Source organism: Pyrgilauda ruficollis, unplaced genomic scaffold (genome assembly GCF_017590135.1).
Source record: "Pyrgilauda ruficollis isolate IOZ18807 unplaced genomic scaffold, ASM1759013v1 scaffold36, whole genome shotgun sequence".
Classification (NCBI taxonomy): domain Eukaryota; kingdom Metazoa; phylum Chordata; class Aves; order Passeriformes; family Passeridae; genus Pyrgilauda; species Pyrgilauda ruficollis.
In genome coordinates, this window is record NW_024525045.1 from 3854057 (window position 1) to 3875186 (window position 21130).

General features: G+C 37.9%; 1 protein-coding gene across 1 annotated transcript; it reads right to left on the reverse strand.

Annotated features, from left to right (window-relative positions):
- Positions 1-1915: 1915 nt before the first annotated feature.
- On the reverse strand, positions 1916-19855 carry DAW1 (dynein assembly factor with WD repeats 1). The gene is made up of 13 exons (XM_041475736.1): positions 19816-19855; positions 17983-18055; positions 16610-16754; positions 13342-13400; positions 12553-12675; positions 10861-10960; positions 8945-9052; positions 8139-8245; positions 4901-5003; positions 4417-4531; positions 3297-3373; positions 2524-2686; positions 1916-1950 (listed from the first exon to the last, which is right to left on the reverse strand). The coding sequence occupies exons 1-13, from the start codon at positions 19853-19855 to the stop codon at positions 1916-1918; spliced, it is 1248 nt and encodes a 415-aa protein (XP_041331670.1).
- Positions 19856-21130: the final 1275 nt, after the last annotated feature.

The window sequence follows — 21130 nt, forward strand, 5'->3', positions numbered from 1 at the left end:
AGGCAGATGGCCTGCCAGTCCAATGCTTACTGCATTAAACCTCAACTCACAATTTCTTGCAAAAATAGGACAAGAGCTTGAAGCCAAAAGCTATTACAAACATCTGATTCACTAGTATAAGGAAAAAAATCATAAAGGAAGAGGCAAGAGGAAGAAAACTAAACTGAAATATTAAGGGGGGGTAGGGGGGGTGTTTATCTAGTTTCCAATCACAGTCCAAAGAATATTTTCTACTTTGTGATAGTTCACAGCAAGTCAAATTTCAGTTTTTAATTATGTAGCAGTAACTGTATACATCTCACCATAGTAATTTTCTTTCAATTTTGTCAGCTGGAAATCTCCCAGGTCACAGGTGCCCATCAGTCTAGGGACATTGGGCAATTCTAAACCAGCACAGAACAGCACTGCCCTTCCTGGCCCTTTCAGTTCCAGCTTACTGAGATATGTTTTTGACATCGAAGGTTTTGCACAAAAACCTAGGATACACCATGGGCATTACGGAGACATTTGTGTCAGCCACTTTGCCTACTGGTGAAAGTTTCATTTTAAATCATCTGCAGCTCTCTGCTCACTTCTCCCACAGCACAGCACTACTTGAAATAACCAGGAAATCTGCCAAGTGATGACAGGCAATTTTGTTTCTTCATTTACACACAAGGGTGCTGGAAAGCACTCAGAGATAGTCCCAACACATCAGCTTTAGTAAATTTCTACTACATTTAACACCTCTTCATCGTTCTTTCAAGTCTGCTGGAGGAGACCAGTCAGTTCTGCTGCTTCGCTATGCCTGCAAAGGGCAGCTGCACTTCCAGGTGCTCTCAGCAAGTGGAGCCAGCTCTGCACAGGTGAAACTTACTGGCAATTTCTGGGAGAGGAAAGCCTGGCTAAAAGCTCATTGCATGCTAGTAAATGACTTGCAGGAGTTTCTCATCCACTTCTCCATTTATGTCATGACCCTTGGCTTCCAATTTTGGAAAGCAGAGTTTCTTCATGCTGGACTTAATCACTGGGCCAGGATTCCAAGTTTAAGTCTACACTGATATTATCTTTTTTTCCTCACTTCAAAATAGGAGAATGAGGACTGAGCAGAAAGGAATATATTGACTGGAAAGATATGGACAAGGATGAGAGAGGAGTTTAACTGCAGCATACATGTAATAGTTAATAGCAAGGCAGCTCATAAATGGCTGCTGGTTTTCTCCAGGAATATAAATGGGGCATTGTATTACAAAAACTAAAACTGGCATTTTAATTCAATATTTTATTACACACACAAAAAAAATGAATACAAAACTCCTCAAAGCAAGTGCATACCAACACTCCTTTCACAACTGAGATTACTATAATGCTCTATTTTTTTTTTATTAAAAAGGTTACAAGTTAAAAATCACACATAAAGAAACTGAGCTATCCTATGCATTCATTCTCACTAATCATGATTTCTCTCTGGTGACTGAAATAACAGACCAGATTCTTCTCAGTGCTACTCAGTGAAGAGGCAACATGCACCAATTGAAATATAAGGAACTATTCCGCTTAAGCATAAGAGGGAAAAAACCCTACTTTTCTTCTTTACTATGCAAGTAATCAAATACTAAGCAGGTTGTTTAGAGAAACTGTAGAGTCTTCATCCTTGGAGATATTCAAACCAACATCAGTCCTGGGCAGCCTGCTGGGATGACAGAGCTCTGAGCAGGGCAGGCTGTGGTGCTGGATAACCTCCAGTGGTCCCTTCCAACCTCTGCAGTTCTGTGATGCCATATCTAAGTCAAACCTATCAAATCTAGATAACTGTTCTACTTTAACAGAAGGTGAACAAAGAGAGTGAAAGAAAACAGATCTGACAGGCTGAGTTTATTGACACTGAAACTCACACAGTAGGCAGGCATACATCAAACTGGATCCTTTTTTTCAGTCAGTGCCAGATTCTACAGGAGTTATCCTTGCTCCCTAGTAATAAACACACATTGTGAAGGATCATTTAGGTGCACAGTCTATCCATTTTTGTTAATACCTACATCAACAATGTACCCAGGAGACATATATATATTTTTTTCCTCAACAAATGGCAACAGGCAGCAGAATCAATCAAGGGCAATACTTTCAGCTGAGATCATCCTGCATCCCATGACAGAAATGAAGGAAACCTGATCAGAGGTCAGTACCAATTACACCAAAGGCATGCTCCTTTGCCTTTTGTTCATCCACACCTCCCTCACAGCAATGGATTGTGAGAAAAGGGCTTAGTCACTGCTCTCGTGCTGGTATGTGCCACTGGAGAGAGGGGAGGGCGTGCCCATGCCTTTGCACAAATTTGTTCATGGCCATATTCTCTTAAATCTCAGTTCTAAAGTGAAGATCTAGATTTTCTTGACTGTATTGTAAGTCAGCAGTGACTTAGAGCAGGTACCTGCATTGGGCTCCAGGAAAGTTTTCAGACTGTTTTTGTTTTGCCATAGCAAGATTTCAGATGTCTTAAAAATAAAAAAAAAAAAGGAAAGAAAAATAGAATATATTAGTTACCTGTAATGATTGTATCCCCTTTGTAGTTAAAAGCACAGGAGAAGATCTCATCAGCATGACCCTCTAATATCTGAAGGCAGTGCCCAGTAGCAGCATCCCAGAGCCGAGCTGTTTTATCAGAACTGGCTGTTAGTATGCAATTGCCTTTAGGGTTGAAACACACCTTTAAAAATACAGAAAAGAGTTCTGTTACTCAGCAAGTCAGTATGCCTAGAGAAAGAAGCATACCAAAGTGATTGAAAGATGAAAATAGAAAGCAGCAACTCTTGCATTCAGTTTTTTAGCTAAAATCAAGGGTAGTATTCCACTAGAGAGCATCTCCCTCTCTGCTCCCCTGCTCTTTACCAAGTGTGTGTGCAGACCCAATTGACAAACTGCTTCAGGAAAAGGAAAGAGCTAAGGAAAACCAGACATTTCACTGGCATCAAAGCCAGGTGTCCACCCCTTGGAGGGATGGACTTAAGTAGCTGCCACCATTCTAAGGAATCAAATGGTAATGACATGACAATATAGAGAAGTGGCTCTTGGAACCCCTAGGAGTAGCATACGCAGTATTGTCTAAGCTCAGAAGTGGGAAATTGGTCAAATCATTGTCTGATAGTTTCAGCCAAAAGGAATGTTCTTTCAGTAAAGATGACTTCTTAGCCAGACCTATCGATCTTAAAGAATGTGGTGGTATACTGATTAATAGTATTCCTGTAGTATGAAATAACTGGTGAATTGGATGTCACACAGAGTCAAATTAAAAAAGGTGCAAACCACACACAACTTACCTTTGAAATTTCATCTTCATGTCCTTCTAGCTTTGCAATGCACTGTTTTGTTCCTGCATTATAGACTCTTGCTGACCCTGTTGCAGTAGGAGCCATATGTGATTGTTATGCTTAAGCACCCATTTCAGTAAGAACATTTGAATAAGGTCAGAAGGAACTCATCCTCAGATTTAATTATGGAAGAAATACAAGGCAAACTTCATGGAGTTTTCTCCAAGGGTAAAGTATGTTCAAAAAAAATCTGTAATCTGTGTGAAAAAAATTGACTTCCTTTCCTGACCAAAAATGGATTCTCCTGAAAAATTCCTAACATACAAATACAAAGGTCCACATAGAACATAGCTTACTGAAGCCTGTTATTTCAGAATGCATGTACAATATATTTATAAAGCTTTCATTATATTTCACTATTTAATAATCTATTCATTATATTTAACAAGATATTGATTAAATATCAGGAAACTTTTTACATTGGCTCATGTCTTAATATAGCAAGTACAAGAAAATGGATCCAAATAGTCCTCCCCATCCAGCCTGGTATGCTGTTTCTGGAATTGTGTATCTAATACAGGATTGTCATTATGCAGTATAATATAAATAACTAAGCAGGTGAATATAGAAAACTATTTATTGTGATTCCTAGACAAATAATAAGCATGCAAGACTTCTGCATACCAATAACAAATCAAAATTGCTTCTTTCACTACCTCTTTATTGTGTATTCTTTTGCTGTGCATTAGAAAAGCCTGCCAGTAAATCCACCAATAAAATTCCAACTACATTTTTCATTTACGCCTAAATCTGAGCCACCAAATCAACCCCCTCAAAAGCTATTTACATACACATTTAAAATGTATTTCCAGCCACAAGTGAAATATTTCCTTCCAAGTTTGAAGTTAAATGGGAAAGACATGTTGATTGAAGTATGAAAATAAGGACTTTGTCACCGGAGAAAACTTTTAAAGTTTAATGCCCAATTTCTGTAATGCAACAAACATTGCTCGATCGATAGTTTTGAATCAAGTCCTCCTCTTCATCAAGCTACATCCAAAGCAGAGGCAAAGGGAAAGGACAGAGGTGTTTGATTGCAGTTCCCAGCAGAGGCAGGCCCCTCACTCACCATCGGCAGAGGCCGTTGCGATGCGCTGCCCGGCGTAGTCGAAGCACACATCCAGCACCTCCTTGCTGTGCCCTGCCAGCGTGGCTATGCGTGTCCCTGTCACAGCATTCCACAGCTGCACACACAAACAGGGGCACTGCATTGCTGCTTTGGACTAATTCACTTTATAGATACCTAGCTGATTGATAAAGCAACTTGTAGAGGCCCTTTCTGATGTTTGACATGTAAAACACAAAAGCTGAATACAAATCAATAACGAGTCATTCTTTCATTAGTTTAATGTTCTCTACATTTTTTAGTTCAGTGTATTGATTAAACAGACTTAACTAGACTTCACTGAAATTAGTAATATTATAGGTTTTACATTTAGTTGTAAATTCTCTAATTCATTACATGTACTACTTTAAAATGATGCTCCTCAATTTAGAAAAGATACATTTTATCTGTCAAGTAGCTGTATTCACTACCCACTCAAGGAGCTTACCATGCACGTTTTGTCCATTGATCCAGTGACAATGAGAGAACAGTCCCAGCTGAACTGGGCACTGCTAATCTCTCCTCGGTGGCCTATCAAAGTATGTAACAACCTACCAAAAAAAAAAAAAATTTAATGATCATTTACATTTATTGTGTGTATTTTTATATACACATATAAATTATAAGTTTAGAAAATGGCATGGTTAAGGCGTCACATCTTCACCATTAATGCAATTAAATGGAGTGGTGCAGCTCATTTAGGATTCTAGTACTACATCAATTCCGTTTTCTATTTTTGGCAAAAAGAGGCAGTAAAGAATAAAATGGAAATTTCCTCCCTTCTCTTTCAAAAATATTTTAGTGAATGTATCTCCAGTGATATGTGATGCTTTTCAGTACCAGCGACAGATTCCTTGTATTCATCTACATGCTAAGCAAGTACAGCAAGTTTTTCCACATTATTCTCCTATTATCCTACTTCAATGAACTGTAAAAACAGTACATCTTTAAAACTCCATATAATCTAAACCTTTTATAAAATCCACTGAAGATCAAATGAAAGTTAATCAGGTACTTAATGTGAGCATGTTCCCAAATAACAGGCAAATGACAGCCCAACTGAAATATGATTTCTAATCCTCATTAATCCTCAACTTCTTGCTGCACAAGACTAGCAATACAAGTCCCATTCAATTCTTCAGCTTTATCTGAGTAGAGAGGTTACAATTAGCCAATACTGCTTCCTATTTAATCCATCCTATTTAATGGCCTATAAGGCAACAAAGCCTAAAAAAGATTAATTGAGATATACATCTATTAATGGATTAGCAAACTGGGTTATTATCACAATGCTAGTATCACTGCATCATTAATAGAAGCAGACTGTAAATAACAGATAAACTAATGACTAGAAAAACAACTAAATTAGTTTAAGTGACTGAAATGTTTTTATTCATTGCACAAGATATGTAAGAGTAAGTAAATTAATGTATGCGCTAAATCAACAGTAAAGAAAATTTCCCGAGTATTTGAATTTGCTATTTGTTTATAATAACAAAAACTTGATTACATTCTTAGCATTTTGCACAATTACTCCTTTTACTTTCTAACACTGTGAGGTCTATTCTGTTGTAATTGTGTAGATTTTTTACAGTAAAACAAAAAATCAACAAGCAGACAACAGAGGAAAAGTTAATTTTATAAACATACTATTTGGTCATCAAGACTGCTGTTACTGTAATACCCAATGCCCAAAATACCTAGCAATACCTAGAAAAAAAGTTTTAATTTAAAAGCTGAAAGCTTAAACTTCCAATTTTCAAAAAGGCAGTGCGGCCTTCAAGCTTTGACATAAAAATCTGATCAATAAACATAATAAATAGCAATGTGGAGAACATCTTACAGAAGCTGTTATCAGATACAAAAAAAAAACACAGAGGAGAGACTTATGAAGTGCCATAAAAATTCCATTTAAGTTTTTTATTAAAAGCAATCAGCTTTAGTCATGACAGTATTTTCTTAGTCTTCAGTTTCCAAGTGAAATTTGATCTATGGATGCTCTAGTATTTGACTATAATTGCAAATGAGAAACTGCTTTTCTCTCACACGCTGGTGTCCAGCACTCCTGACCCAAGATACAGGACCAGGCTCTTGATTTACCAAATGAAGCTCTGCAGACACCTTCAACTGAACTACAATGGAAATGTATCTGCCATGGAAATAAAGACCTGGATTACAAAAGTGTAATCCAATGTGTTCCCCCTTCACCCTTTTGTTCTTTTAAATCATAGTATTTTATGAAGAAAATCTCAAACTCTGTTCAACTCTCCTATCCCTACATCAATTTCCCCCAGGGCAGTTCAGGGCACCTACACAGAATAAAACTCAGGAACACATGTGCTCAGCAGCATCAGCCAGCAAAATCAGAAGAAACTCAAATTTGGAAAGCTGTACACCTCATGGAATTCACATCTTGAAAAACAAGCACACAAAACCTCACCTACAAGATTTTTGCAAATGTACCTGAACCTGTTGACAGTAAATTATGACTTGCTGACAGTCTTTCTGACTGCAACTTTCCATTACTCCTAAATGTTTTCATGCCCAGGTGCCATCTGAAAGGCTGACTGCTGGCCTTGGAACAATTCTATTCCCCACTAGCTAATCACCAGAACTGCCAGTGAGAATCTGCTGGTAATGGTCCTGATGTGAAGTTCATATTGATTTCATAGAAAAAAAATGCAACATGAAAATCCCCACACTCTGACTTCACTGTAGGCTCAGACAATAAGCTGGAAAAGGTTGTTTTCACAAAAAATACTTGCAAGAACAGCAGGCTGAATGAAGTTGAATTCAAAGGTCGATTTGCTGAATGAGTGTTGGTGTTGAATAAGCTCAAAGATTATGGGATCAAGCTTTAAATGACACACTATGTGTACATTACTTATAAATCACACACTTAGTCTCACTTTTATATATATTGTCTACTATCCCAAGATATCACTATACAAACACTTTCCTTTTATATATAAATTTCAGAGATATTCCCCTTGCTCTCAAAAGAAAAAAAAAAAAAGGCACAACCCCTGAAAACAAAATAGAATGGTTATCTTCATAAATTACTTTGTCAGTAATCAGGGTGATCATATTATTTTACTTACACTGAGTTTCCCACTGACAAAACAAGTGAATTTGTCAGCATTATACAAGCTAATATTTACCTGTTGCATTATTATTTGTTGGCATCTTAATCAAGAGATTTTGCTCTCTACAGTCAAAGGAGAACACATTTTAAATTTATATTGACAAAGGATAGTGAGAAGGAAAAATACACCCTCTATAGTTTTTAAAGATAACATAACCAGAATAATTTTCTATAACACCAAATATACTTTCTACTTAAACATTCTAGAAATCCTAGACACCTTGCAAGTCATGAGTTTCCATGTTGACAAAATATATTCCTCTTTGGAGAATTCACCAGGAACAAGCACAGAATCAGTCCAGTCTTTCTGCCTCTTTAGTACTCATAAGATAGAAATTTAAAACAAAGAATACATACAAAAGCATTTCATGAGCAGCATTGCTTTTCAGAAGAACAAAGAGAACAGGAGTAACAAATTACAAGACCAAAGAACATATACTCTAAATGAAATACAAGCTCTGTAAGGTGTAGCTCAACATTTTCTACTTAATTTGTCTTGAAGTCATGCAAAGTAAAATTATATTTATTAGTGCTTTAGTACCTGCCAGTGCCAACATCCCATACTGCTACTGTATGGTCAAAGGAGCCAGTGATGATCCTGTCTCCAGTGGTATTGAAAGACAGAGCAATAATTTCTGCTGAGTGCCCCTGAGAGAATTTTTAAAAAGGAGTATGAGAATACAAATTATTACATTTCCATTAATATAGTTTAATATGTAGTCTTTTTTTCAGCAGCATAATCTTTTCATAACTCATCATTATTTTATTTACTGATTCATCCAGTATACCACAATTTTGACATAAAGATCTACCTGACTGTGCAATAGTCAATATCCCAACAACTGCAACAACTCAGGCACACCACTTAGGCAGGAAGCTTATTCACTATATATTACTTAGGATTTATGTGAGAGAAATGCATTGCAGCAGCAGAGGCCAATCTGACCCTGGGGAATGCCAGCAAGCCATGCAGAGCAAAGAGGGATGACAATCTAGAGGTAACTGGATGGCTGTCCTCTGTCCATGTTTACCTCCTCCATACAGAGGAGGTCACCACTGACAGTAGAGCAGCAGGTTTTAACAAGTAATGGAAGAGATTCTAATCTATAGCAGTGATGTCACTGCAATGAGAAAATCTGTCTTTTGATAAACAGGACTCAAAAAACACCACAGCTTTCTCATTCCCTTCAAGTTTTCTTATTCTGTTTTGGAATTGTAGTCACTATGGGATCACGCGGTAAAAGAAACTGCAAGGTTTGAAACAGTTGTAATGGTTACACTGTTATTTGTCTCAGCTGGAAAACTAAGCAAGGAATACCTCTGAAAACATAAGGAATGCAAACATACACTTAAAGTGGCTACTTCTTCTCCTTTCTCTAGATCCCATAATTTGGCAGTGGTATCCATGCTTCCAGTTGCCAAGAGTGTGCTCTGAGGATTAAATGATAAACATACCTGTAGCGAGAAACATTGGATAGAAAAAGTTTAAAGTTCATTTATATATGTTTTCTAAATAAACTAAACAAGGGTCAGGATTAATATTTTTAAATAAGACAAAGGTCTGATAATATTTTATGACATACAGAAAACTTGCAGAATTCTTCCAACCACTCACTAGAACACCAACAAAACCTTACCACATAATTCTGGATAAGTACTGAAACTAAGTGGACCCCTTGCAAGTACATGCTTTGTTTTCTTTATTTCAAAATTCTCACTGAAATCCTCCAATTACTGTTCAGTCTGACAGTGCTCGCTAGCCCTATCATTTGGTAGATTTTCTGTTACTTGATGAGACTGGGGCAAAGATCTTCCAAACAGTTCTGTGTACCCACAAACACACTCTGTGCACTTTTACCCTATCAGGTGTCATTATCAATGCCATTTGCCAAGGGTATTGCCACAACATCATATTTAAGGAAAAGAAAGAATAAAAGCTCAACAACTGCTTTAATTAATTTCTCACATTAAAAGATCATGTATTCATCCTCCCATTTTCTGTAATTATTTGGTATGATTGCTCTGCAAATAAAGAATAGCAGGTGCAATGAAAAGAGGAAAATAGCAGCTCAATTTTTTCATCCTGAGTAACTATGGGCATGCCCTTGCCAGCAGTGTATCAGATGCAATAATGGCCTTTCAGAAACAGGTCGGATTCAGAGAAACACATCATTTCCTGCTGGCAATTACCTCCTTCTAATTACTTGTCAGCACAACTCATAACACTCTGGGTCTAATCTAACCCCTAAGAAGTCAGAAAAAATGGAGAGGCCTTTAAACATTTACCTGACTGATTTGTGGAAGTAAAACCACTGCAGCTCTTCTCAATAAGCAAATATGTTCTCCATTGTAAGGAGTAACTCAGAGCATCCAGAGAATCAAAAACACACTGAAACAAACCCCAAATCCCAATATAGTAAACCACCATTTTCTCAACTCTTTCTAGTTAGGGCCTCTCAATCTACAATTAAATTCAAATTGTTTTTTCAGAAACAATTTTCAGCAATATTTCATTGAACAGTGATTATATAGCTATTAAAAAAACCCCCAAAAAACAAAAAACAAACAAACAAAAAAAAATTTCATCACTGAAATTCAGAGTTTTAGTGGTTTTGCCCTGATCTTTCAAACTGCAATTTGTGCATCAAGGCACCTGCTGCTGCTGATAGAGGTCCTAGTGCATGGGAGAGGAAACCAAGCATTTTTAATCTTGAACTGTTTTAATTTCATAGATCTTTGACATTTCAGCATCCCACATACTCCCAGTTAACCCACTTTAAATTTCAGAAATTCCTTCCCTTACAGCTCCAATTGGTTCTGTACACAAAGTACAGATTTCTGTGAAAGACAACAACACAAGCAATGATGTTCTTGTATAATTTAGTTCTGCAAATATGGGAGGAAATGCAAGATAGCTAGAAAAACATGTGATACATAATCAAACAAAAAGTATGTACAATAAAGTGAAAATTCCCGTTGCTATGGTATTTTTCAATGTTTTAACATTTAGCAAACAAGGGAAATCAGAACAAAGTTAAAACAACAATATAATTTCAAACTGTGGATGAGGGTTTATTCTGTCTCAAGAACTGTCAGACTATCCTCCCTTGCAGTGCAGCAATGTTAACAAAACCTGGATGTGTGAACAGATGTGCCACAATAACTGTGCCTTCCAGTGGGAGCTCACAGGGAGTCAGAACCCACAGTCATCAACGACAGTGTGAAGAAATATAAAGGAATAAGAAACATCCATCACGACTCACTATTTCTGCACTATGTCCTCTGAAGGTATGACAACATTTTCCTGTTTCTGTACTCCACACTTTGCAGGTTTTATCAAAAGATCCAGTGGCAATCTTGTCACTAAATAGAAAAAAAATAATCCTATAATTTTTATGTAGAAAAACCTTCTGACTCCAGAGACAGCAGAATCCAGAGAAACAACACCCAGCCTTGGAAGCTCCAATGCACTTTGGTGCTCACTGCCACACTACAAGATCCTGCAGCAGGATTTCACAAACACAAGTTACAGCAAGGCAAAAAATTAGCAGACACAGGGAGTTTGTAAGAGAGCTACTGCATCTATCTATTAGCACAGGAGTGTTCATAACTGATGACTGACCTGCTTTAGGGATGATGTTGTGCTCTACCTACAGATTTATTAAGAAGTTATATAATTTCATCAAATTACATCTGTTTACCAACAATTATAAATGCAGTTCACCCAAATTTCAGAAGTTGAACTCTACTCCCACTAAAGTCAGTGGAAGTGTTGTGACCATCTGCAGTTAGAGCAAGACTAAAGTGAAGTCTCCAGAAAATGTACCAAGGGGCACTGTACTAAAACCTGAAGATTAACAGAAAAAAAGGGGGTCTTATCAAATTTTTAATACAAAAGTAGTTCAAAGTTCTCATCAGGTTTTGTCTCGCTGTATGTTGCTTCTCCACTTTCATGTTACAGTCTAGTTATTGATCTTTGCCCAGATTTTTGTCATTAGTTTCACCAAGCCATATAAATGAACTTCATTTAAAGCTTTTATAAAGTAAAGAATAATATCAGAATATAAGACATTGACACAAAAGGGTCTAATCTTTCCTTTTCATATAGAAAAAAGAGATTAAGTTTCAAATAGTGTAAGAACAAATCTTTTAACATCTGATGGTAATTGTGTATTTTTCAATGGATAAATAGGACATCCAACAATAATGTGATTCAATAGAAAAATAGGAATTAATTTATCTTTACAGAAAAAATGGTTTTCTCACACACGACAGCTTCCTCAGGAAGCAAATGACAATGAAACTTCAGCAGCTAACATATAATTCCCTTCACCTAACAGGTGGCAATTCCAACCTAGGGCAAAAACTTACTGAAGAAAACAAAATGTGCAAAAATTAATATCTGATGTTCACACAGCAGCACCTTGTGGATTTTACAAAAATTACTCAAAAGCTGTGACATTTCTAAATCATGTCCTAAATAATATTGAATTTGTAATGGCAAATGGACAAATCCACTTTCTCCTTAACTGGAGCAACACAGATTGACATAAGTACTTACATGTCACATCACATACAACTATATGGAGGCAGAAGAGAATGATTAACATTCAGAATACAATATGGTCATGTAGATATTACTGAAATAAACTGTGTTTCAATACACTCAACTAACTCATTTAGACTGAATACTCATTTAGACTCAGACTGAATACCTAATTAAATTTTTGGATAGAATTTCTAAATTTAATTTTACAAAATGATAGCAGAAAACATGTTTGAATGGATCTCTTGTACAAATAATGACAGTGTCATCCTACAGTGATTAGCTATAGCTGAACTCTACAAACTCAGAAGTTGAACTCTTTCAATTTAAAATAGTCTATTCTTTGTTAGAGTATTTGTAAAATAACAGTATTAGTAATTACGAAGAATCTCAGAGGAAATGTATTTACCCATAGGGGTTATTGAAAGCTATTGCATAGACAACATTTCTGTGTCCCTCCAGCGAAAGCAGCTCTTCTCCTGATGCTGTATCCCACAGTTTGCAGGTTCTGTCATAGCTTCCAGTGATAAAGCTAAAGCAAAGAGAAATTTATTTCTGAATACAGCAAATATCTTACTGGTCCCAATGCACTGAAATTATTTATTTTCACAGATTTTAATTAGCATTGTCTCAGACCCTAAATCTGTATTCAAAAATACAGATTTATGACCACAGAGGTTCCTTTTCTTCTTTCTTTTTAACATCTTAGTCATAAAAACACATTTTTTTCTGATCTTTAATGTATTTTAACTAGAAAGCATGCTGTTGCTTTTAAGACATGAAGGAAAAAATGATAAGACAAATGTCCACAGTGAAATCAATTAACATGAAAGTTACACTTTCACTACAGTGAAACTCCCAAATGAGTTTATGTCAAAGACTCATTTAGCTTTTTGCAATATTTAGTTAATGGCCATAAAGGTGCTTCTTTCTGTAATATGGTAATTGTCAATGGACTATGACTGTGGAAGAAAAAAATTACATAAATTGAATCTCACCTGCTACTTTTTTGCATCTCCCATGGGTTTTCCACAGAGGCCTGAAATATAATCCCCAATTATGCCTGAAGCTGCTTTTAAGCAGCAAAGCTGAATTCTTTCTGCAGCAAGATAAGAGTACTGAAGTTTCCTTACCATTTAATTTACAAGTACAAAACTTCAATTAATGATTAGGTACTTTGACTTTGAAAACAACTTACCGGGAACCAGATTTGTTAAATGCGACATTAGTCAGAGGCAGTATGTGTGTTCTAAGCACCTGAAATAGAATTGGGGGCAGTGAGAAGTAAAACATTTGAAGCTAAAAAAATAAACAAAATTGCTCAAAATATTCAACAGATTAATTTTTTCTCGTCCTCCTGTTAGAGGAGAAGAAATCCCACATTAATCATCAGGTTACCACTGAAGATGCTATATAGTATAGATTTCAATTTTATCTTTTATTTCAATGAACTGGTTGTTTTCCCATGTTTGCATTTTCTTCATCTTCTCCAAGGCCAGCAAAACAGCCCTAGACCAGAGCTAAATGGGCAAAACAAAAGAGGAGACCATGATTACTGTAAGATCACTGATAAAAGAAATCCCAACTAAAATTAAGCCTTAGCCAGTGAACCAAGAAATCCAGTTAAATTTGAGACTTTTAGGGTGTGGGATGCTTCCAGCTGGCACTTGACTTTGTTGTACAAAACAGGAAGAAAAAAATAAATATAAGCTACAGTTTATAAGAAATATAAGTTACAGCTCTGTCCTATGAGGTCATGACAAAGTGTGCAAAACCATAACAAAGATACTCAGCAAGAAAAAATTCCAAGATGGAATTTCAACTTTAATGTCTGCACAGATTGTGCAGGGCACTGTTTTCTAACAGTGCTTTAATCAGACGCTACAGGATAATTCATGTGAATGAGCCCATGGCCATAGTAACACATACTAAGGTTTATTAAGCAGAGGTGAAAATAGTTTCAGATACTGCAATGGAAGTCACCATACCATGATATTTTAAAAAGAAACAAAAAAATATAATCTGGTTAGTGTATGAATAAACTGGCTGCTGTAAAACATGGTTTGCACTTGAATAATTTTCACCTGTTAGAAGCTGCCCTCTCCTCAAGTCTAAACCATAACAAAATCATGAAGTGGGAAATCACCACAACTGCTGACAGTGAAGTAAAGGGAAGTTAAAAATACCCCAGTGGTTCACCAGGTCTTTTCTGCAGTGTAAGAATGAAGAAGAAACTGTTTATGAACAGTGAGATTTAATCACTGACATATTACCAGAGCTTCAACTTTTTTTGCTTATCTCAAGTTTTCCAAGCTGCCTGTCTCCAAAAGGAAAATGAGAAAGGCTCACAGATCTTCTACTCAGAAGAGTAGGGATTCATCAAAATGGAAATAACAGTTGATAAGTAAAGGATGAGAGGGAGAGAGAAACAGAAAATGTATTTTATGTTACAGAAACAGCAATTTCTGCTCTCTTGAGAAAGCAACACAAGTTGTACATTCAGCTACTGAAGTGGGAATGGGCAATCAAGATGTGGAAATGACAAAAATATTTTGTTTTTTAAAAAGAGCCACAATATCCGTCTGCATATGAGAATCAATAATTATGGAAATTTATGGAAATCTCACCCATAACATTTTTAGAACTACATACAGGCAGCTCTGAGCAACAAAGGTATTTTGAAATTATGAAGAAAGGGAGGAAAACGAGATGGGTTTTTGTGTAATTTCAGATTATGAGACTAATTCTGTTCTTCCAATGCCCAGTGCTGCAGTTGCTTCATCCACAGAACTCTGAGCCAGCAAGAATTGCCTGTGCAAATGATACAATAATCAAACCCTAAGGCAATATTAGAAAAAATATACCTCAGCTCTGCCAAATCTGCTACAACTGTACCTAACATAAAAATCTGCAAATTACTATAGCATCCCTTGCCTTGGAATAGTTTAAAACCTGAGAAACTGCTATAGTACCTCGTTTCTCTGCAGGGTGCCTAACACGCCACCATCACTACAATTACTGTAAATAACAAAAAGATGAGCTTATACACTTGCTTCAGTTTATTCTCCAGTGCAACAGGAATAAAAACCATTCATTTGCAAACAATGCACACATGAAACATTTTTTTCAGGGAAAAGAAAAACAAATCTCACTCCCACCCATCTCTTATATTTTATTAGTATCTCTGAAGGACCTGGTACTCATATTTCATTTAGAAGACTTAAATGAAACTGAACATCACAAAAGTTCTTTTCACACACTTCTAACCACTCTTGAGTGAAGGAAATAATCCAGCACTGATTGGATTTGCCTGCTTCTATTATTTCCAAATACAGAAGCTCAGACACAGCACTACACCCAACAATGAACAACTACATTATTTACACTCAAGTTTGAACAAGCATTTGAAGATTTGTCAGTCTCTGTGATGAACAAACAATTTCTATAGCTTTTGAAAAGCAAGGCATTATCTCAGTTGAGAGCATAACTTGGAAGAGAAACTTTTTAAATTTAAGATGCCCTGCTACATAGCTCTGTTTTCAAGGTTAAAAACATATTTCTTTGCAGAATTCACCGAGATGAGTATTGTTGGTCAAAAGAATCAAAGCTATACCTCGGAACATGTAAGGGATTTTATAGCTGAACAAACCAACACAAACCTTTTTCTAATTTAAGGTAACAATAAACGCCATAGCACTGACCAACATTGTTTAACAGCTACACATTGCCATCTGCTGACGCAATAAAGATACAACGTTTAACTATGTCAGATTCTTTCAGGAAGAAAGTTTCATTTCCACAATTAAATACAATTAAACCTATTCTCTTCTGACACACTCAATCCTGGATTTGAAGCTATGAAAGGTCTCTGTAATCATTGTTCTTAAAAATCCTATTTGTTTGAAAAAATATTCAAGTGCTCTCTGTAAGCTGAAAATCAATTTATCAATATTCAAAGATAATAGTAATGACAGAAAGCAATGAAAACCAAGATTTGTAATGACAACTGCACGTAGCATAAAACCCCACAAAATAACAGCATAAATCCCACAATTTTCAAAAAATGAAGAACAAGTAGACGCATGTATGAAAATATTTTGGTCCTTTCCCAACAGCTAATTTACGTGGGGTCAATTTACAAGCTTTGTTTAAATGTAACTATGGGTGTTGCTGGCCCACAAACTCTTTCTCAACAAATAAAAGATTGATTTCTCTCCATCCAAAACACACCCTAGTGATTAAGCCTGGGAAAACAATATCTAGGAACAGTTATACCTCTCAGCTTTATTGGGGGAATTCCTGGCAGGAAAATCAGGCCAGACTGAGTTGCTCTGAAAGTGCAGAGAGGATTGAAAAGTGCCAAGGAATCAGTCATACAGCACAATACACAGCAGTAAAAATATACTCACAGTATCACAACTTAAACCCCCCCAAATGCCCAAAATTATTTTAAAGATGCCTCTGACCTTAAAAAGAGAGAATTTGTGATTCTGTTTTTCCCCTAGCTTCTCCTGCAATCTTTGCACTAGATGTATGACATGTTCCAAGCAGGAAGCTGTGATGAGAGGTTCTCTTTTTTGGATTTCTTCTACTAAGGCTGTAACATCTGTGCTAATTATGAGAAAAGAATGAAAACAAACTCAATAAATACCCCAAACCCACCACATTCCATCCTCTGGAAATAATTATTAATTTAAACCAAAGAATATTATTTACTTGTAAAGAAACTGAAGTAAGCAATTAAGTGTTATGCATTTATCTCATTCTGTAAAGGTATAAAGAAATAAGGAGAAATCTTTCTTGGTTTTTATATCTCCTTCCCTCTCTTACTGAAGTTGTACAGTCAAATTCAAATTTTAAAAATTGTAGCTTGGAAGAAATTTATCTTTTGGAACAATTTCCATGGAGGATCAGGCATGGGAGATGTGTGTCCCAAACTGTCAGTTTAAATATCTGAATTATACTGGAATTTCATAAATTCCAAACAAATTGCCAATGAAGCAGTAACAAGACAAATTATGTATACAAAGTCTTAAATTTATCTCTGTCTGTGGCTTCAGAAATCTATGGCTGCTTCTACAACACTTAGTTTTGACAGGAACTACCACATGGTGCCATGTTCTGATGTCCCTGGAGCCCCAGCGAGGGGGCCACACCTGGTCTGTGCAACTGGATCCTCTTTCCATTTCATCAGATAACTACTGATTTCTGGCTTTCTCTGAGAAACTAAGGGTTGACAATACCCAGCAGTCAAATCACAATACACTCTGAAAATCAGCTTAGCAAGAAAGCCAAGTATTTCTGTTAGTATGGGAATTATTCAAGTCTAAGGGGATTTTCTTTTCAGTCTTCTAAGTGGGAGCCACTACATCATAAAAGAGTATCCTCTCAGTGTTCACACTCCTGTTCAGTAACAGCAGACAACTTATTTCTTTCACAAAAAGACCTGACAGGTTTTGCCCACAGCACCATACCGGACAGTCCTAAGCAGACAAAACTTAATAATTTTTAAATTGGGATTTTTCATCTTGCATATCCAGCTTACACTGCCCACTGACTTGGGCTTACATGCAAGGCCTCTTCCATATCAATGCTGCTATTAAGACAATCATACTACTTCATGTCTTTCAACCTCATAAACTCCATGGATTTGGGTAACTATTTAATGGTGGCACTTTATTATTTTTCTGAAGCCCTTCCTAGCTGAGCTGGCTGAGTAGAGCACATAGGCTCTACCTAATAGCCAATCTCAATTATGTGTAACACAGTCAAATGGAGTTGTACATGAATGTGCTATATGAACATAGAGTGCTGTTATCTGAAGCAATACCATACTTACTCAGGTCTAAGATCAAGCAGATCTATTGATCTGGTCTTTGACTCACCACCTTCTACATATTCCAAAATAATTCCTTTAAAAACAAGTGATAAACAGGTCATAATTAGACTTCTGGAGTTTTATAACATCCACTGTAAACAGCAGCACTCACACTTTCATAGTTCCATTGACTTCAGGAGACCCAATTCCAGTTCTTGGAGCTGGAAGGAGGCTGGCTGTCATGGCTGAGAGTAAGCATGATGATGAACAACTCTGATATGCTTATATGAAAAAAGATATTAAATAATATTATTTCTGAGCTATTTTCTATTCTAGAAATAAATATTTTCTTTTTTTCCAATAACTTTTTGTATCATTTCATCAGCATTAATTTTAAAGAAGCTGTCCTGAAGATACTTGCTGTAGTTTGGTGTTCCAAGAAGCCTGGAAAACATGTTTTACAAAACCCATTATACTTATTCTAGTGTTTGCAAAGGCTTGAGTGCAGTAATGTACCAAAAATCATTAAACACTTTACATTCTCAGGTTTGCTTTGGCACCTCTGCAACTTCCACTGAACTGGAGTATTAAAATGTTTAACCACATGGCTTCCTGTTTTGAAACAGCTGATAAAGGGCTCAGCTGCTCCTTGACTTTCTGTGGGAAAAGATAATTTACATGAACTTCTGTGTCATTCTGCATTTCACAAAGTTCACAGGAAAAGTCACACTTCTGTGACTACACTGTCACAAGCCTCTTCCATTTCTTTATGTGTTGGCACTGCAATAAGTAAACCATCCATGTAACGTATGATTATTGCTTGTGGATATTTCTGTCAAGCTGGAGACAAAGCCCACGACACAAACCACTGGCAGATAGTAGGTGAGTTTTTGAATGTGAAAAGATCCTTTTTTCCAATACAATTCCTGAGCTGGCCATCTCCAGCTTGTTTCACTTCTGAAAATTCACTGAGTCACCTGAGTACAGGATACACCATGCCAATTTGGCAGCATTGCTTTTCAAAGCATGGCTCCACTCAGAAAACTCATAAATGAAGGACAAAAAAAGGAATTAGTATCAGCTAGGCTGGAAAAGGCCTCTGAGATCAAGTCCAACCCATAACCAAACACCACCTTGTTAACCAAACCCTGGCACTGAGTGCCAGTCCTTAAACACCCCAGCGATGGTGACTGCACCCCCTCTCTGGGCAGCCGTTTCTAATGTCTGATCACTGTTTCTGTGAAGAATTTCTTCTTAATATCCAATTTAAACCTCCCTTGGCACAGCTAAAGACTACGTCCTCTCATCCTTTCACTGGCTGCCTGGCAGAAGAGACTGACCCTCAGCTGGTTCCAAACTCCTTTCAGGTAGCTGTAGAGAGTGGCAACTTTTTTTGCTTAACAGCCATTTAAAAACTTTTTTTTTTTTTTTTTTTTTTTTTTTTTTTTTTTTTTTTTTTCCCCCCCCCCCAAAACCTCCCCTTTCTCCTNAATTTTTTTTTTTTTTTTTTTTTTTTTTTTTTTTTTTTCCGCGCCAGCTCAACAGTCACCGTTGACTCCTTACTGTGATGCGAGTAAGAGTGCCTTGACTTTGGAGGAAGTCACTAATGACACCCCCGATGGGTGTTGAGCCGCTCCCCGCTGCAGCCCCTCAGCCCGGCACCGGGACAAAGGGCGGCACCTCCGCTGCGCCCGGCTGCGGGTGCGCCACGGGCCCGCCCGGCCCCTGCCGGGCTGAGGGCACCCGCCGTGACGGGCGGTCCGAACACGCCGCAGGGCCCCGCCGCACGCCCCATGCCCCCCGTCCCGGTACAGCCGTCGGCAGCACCCGGAGCCCCCCGGCCCCGCTCCGCACCCGGCGGGAAGTAGCGCAGCAGGAGCCGCCTCAGCGCCATCGCCGCCACCGCCGCCCCGGCCCGCGCGTCCGCCCGCAGCCATGGCAACGGCCCGGGGCGCATGCGCGGCTCCGGCGCGGGGCTGAGGCGCCGGGCCCGCCATGGCGGGGCGCCGGCAGCGTCGCTGTGGCTGTGCAGCCGGGTCGGTGCTACCGGCCCGGGGCTGGCGCTTGGCACTGTATCATCCTACAGAGCTGCCCGGGCTTCTGGGCTGCGCCACTGAGAGGAAGGGAGCGGATCTAGAAAGGAGTGCGCTAAAAAACACATATAAAATTCGGAGTGCCAAAGAGCCGCTAGTAATGGCGTAGCAAAGGCGTGAAAGCTTTTTGGAAAGTGAATAGTTACTTGCTAAGAAAAGAGGGCAATGATTAATTAAATTAAAAAAAAACTAATTAGTTTCGTTTTTTTTAAAAGAGATAATGAGGACAGAAGCGCAACTATGAAAGTACAGTTTAGAATCACAGGAGCATTAAGGCTGGAAAGACCTTACAAAAGAGACCGACCATTAACCGTGCACCAGCACGTGCACCACTAACCCGTGTACCCAAGGGCCACACGCCTGCAGAACGCTGCCAGGAATGCTGATCCACCAATTCCCTGAGCAGCTCTTAACATCCAATCTAAACTTGAGGCCATTTCCCCTCATCCTGTCACCTGTTACCCGGGAGAAGAGACCCACCCGGTCTCACTCCTTGCAGGGAGCTGGGGCAGTGATGGTGTGCCCCCCTGACTCCTTCTCCCCAGCTCCCTGCGTCACTTTCACTGCCTTTCTTTGGATGTGCATTTCATCACAAAGAGAAGAAAACATGTAATTGACAAGAGATGACCAACATGGAACCATGAGAAGATAACAGCATTAATAGCATGGAAAATTTGTGTCAAGCTGTATGTTGAAATGGCTGTAGAACATCAATTGGGGGAAGCAGTAAACACATCCTCATTTGGCTGATCTCGTAGCCCACATTGTTGACAATGGATCAATACAAGACAGTCCCACTTGGTGTTTAACAATACGTGACTTTTTCCAAAAACACCCATATGGCTCCCTACAGCTTCACTTTGAAGACAGTCCTTTGATTTTTTGAAAGCCAGGAAATAAAATACAATGGCCAATTCCAGACTTACTTCAGGACATGGCTGGGGGACAAAGTGGTCTCTGAGTTTTTCATTCCCATTTGTTTGTTTTAAGTCTTTTATCTTGTTTGTGTGTGGAAAGTCTTGAGGCAGATAAGAAATATTTTTATTGAAAACAATCCGAACAGCTTTCCGACTGAA

Coding starts and splice junctions, on each gene's coding strand:
- DAW1 (XM_041475736.1), bottom strand. CDS start 19,855: ATGGCGCTGAGGCGGCTCCTGCTGCGCTACTTCCCGCCGG. Junction 16,755..17,982: donor CTGCTTGATCTTAGACCTGA/GTAAGTATGGTA, acceptor TCTCATAATTAG/CACAGATGTTACAGCCTTAG. Junction 10,961..12,552: donor GCTTTCAATAACCCCTATGG/GTAAATACATTT, acceptor TTTTCTATTTAG/TGACAAGATTGCCACTGGAT.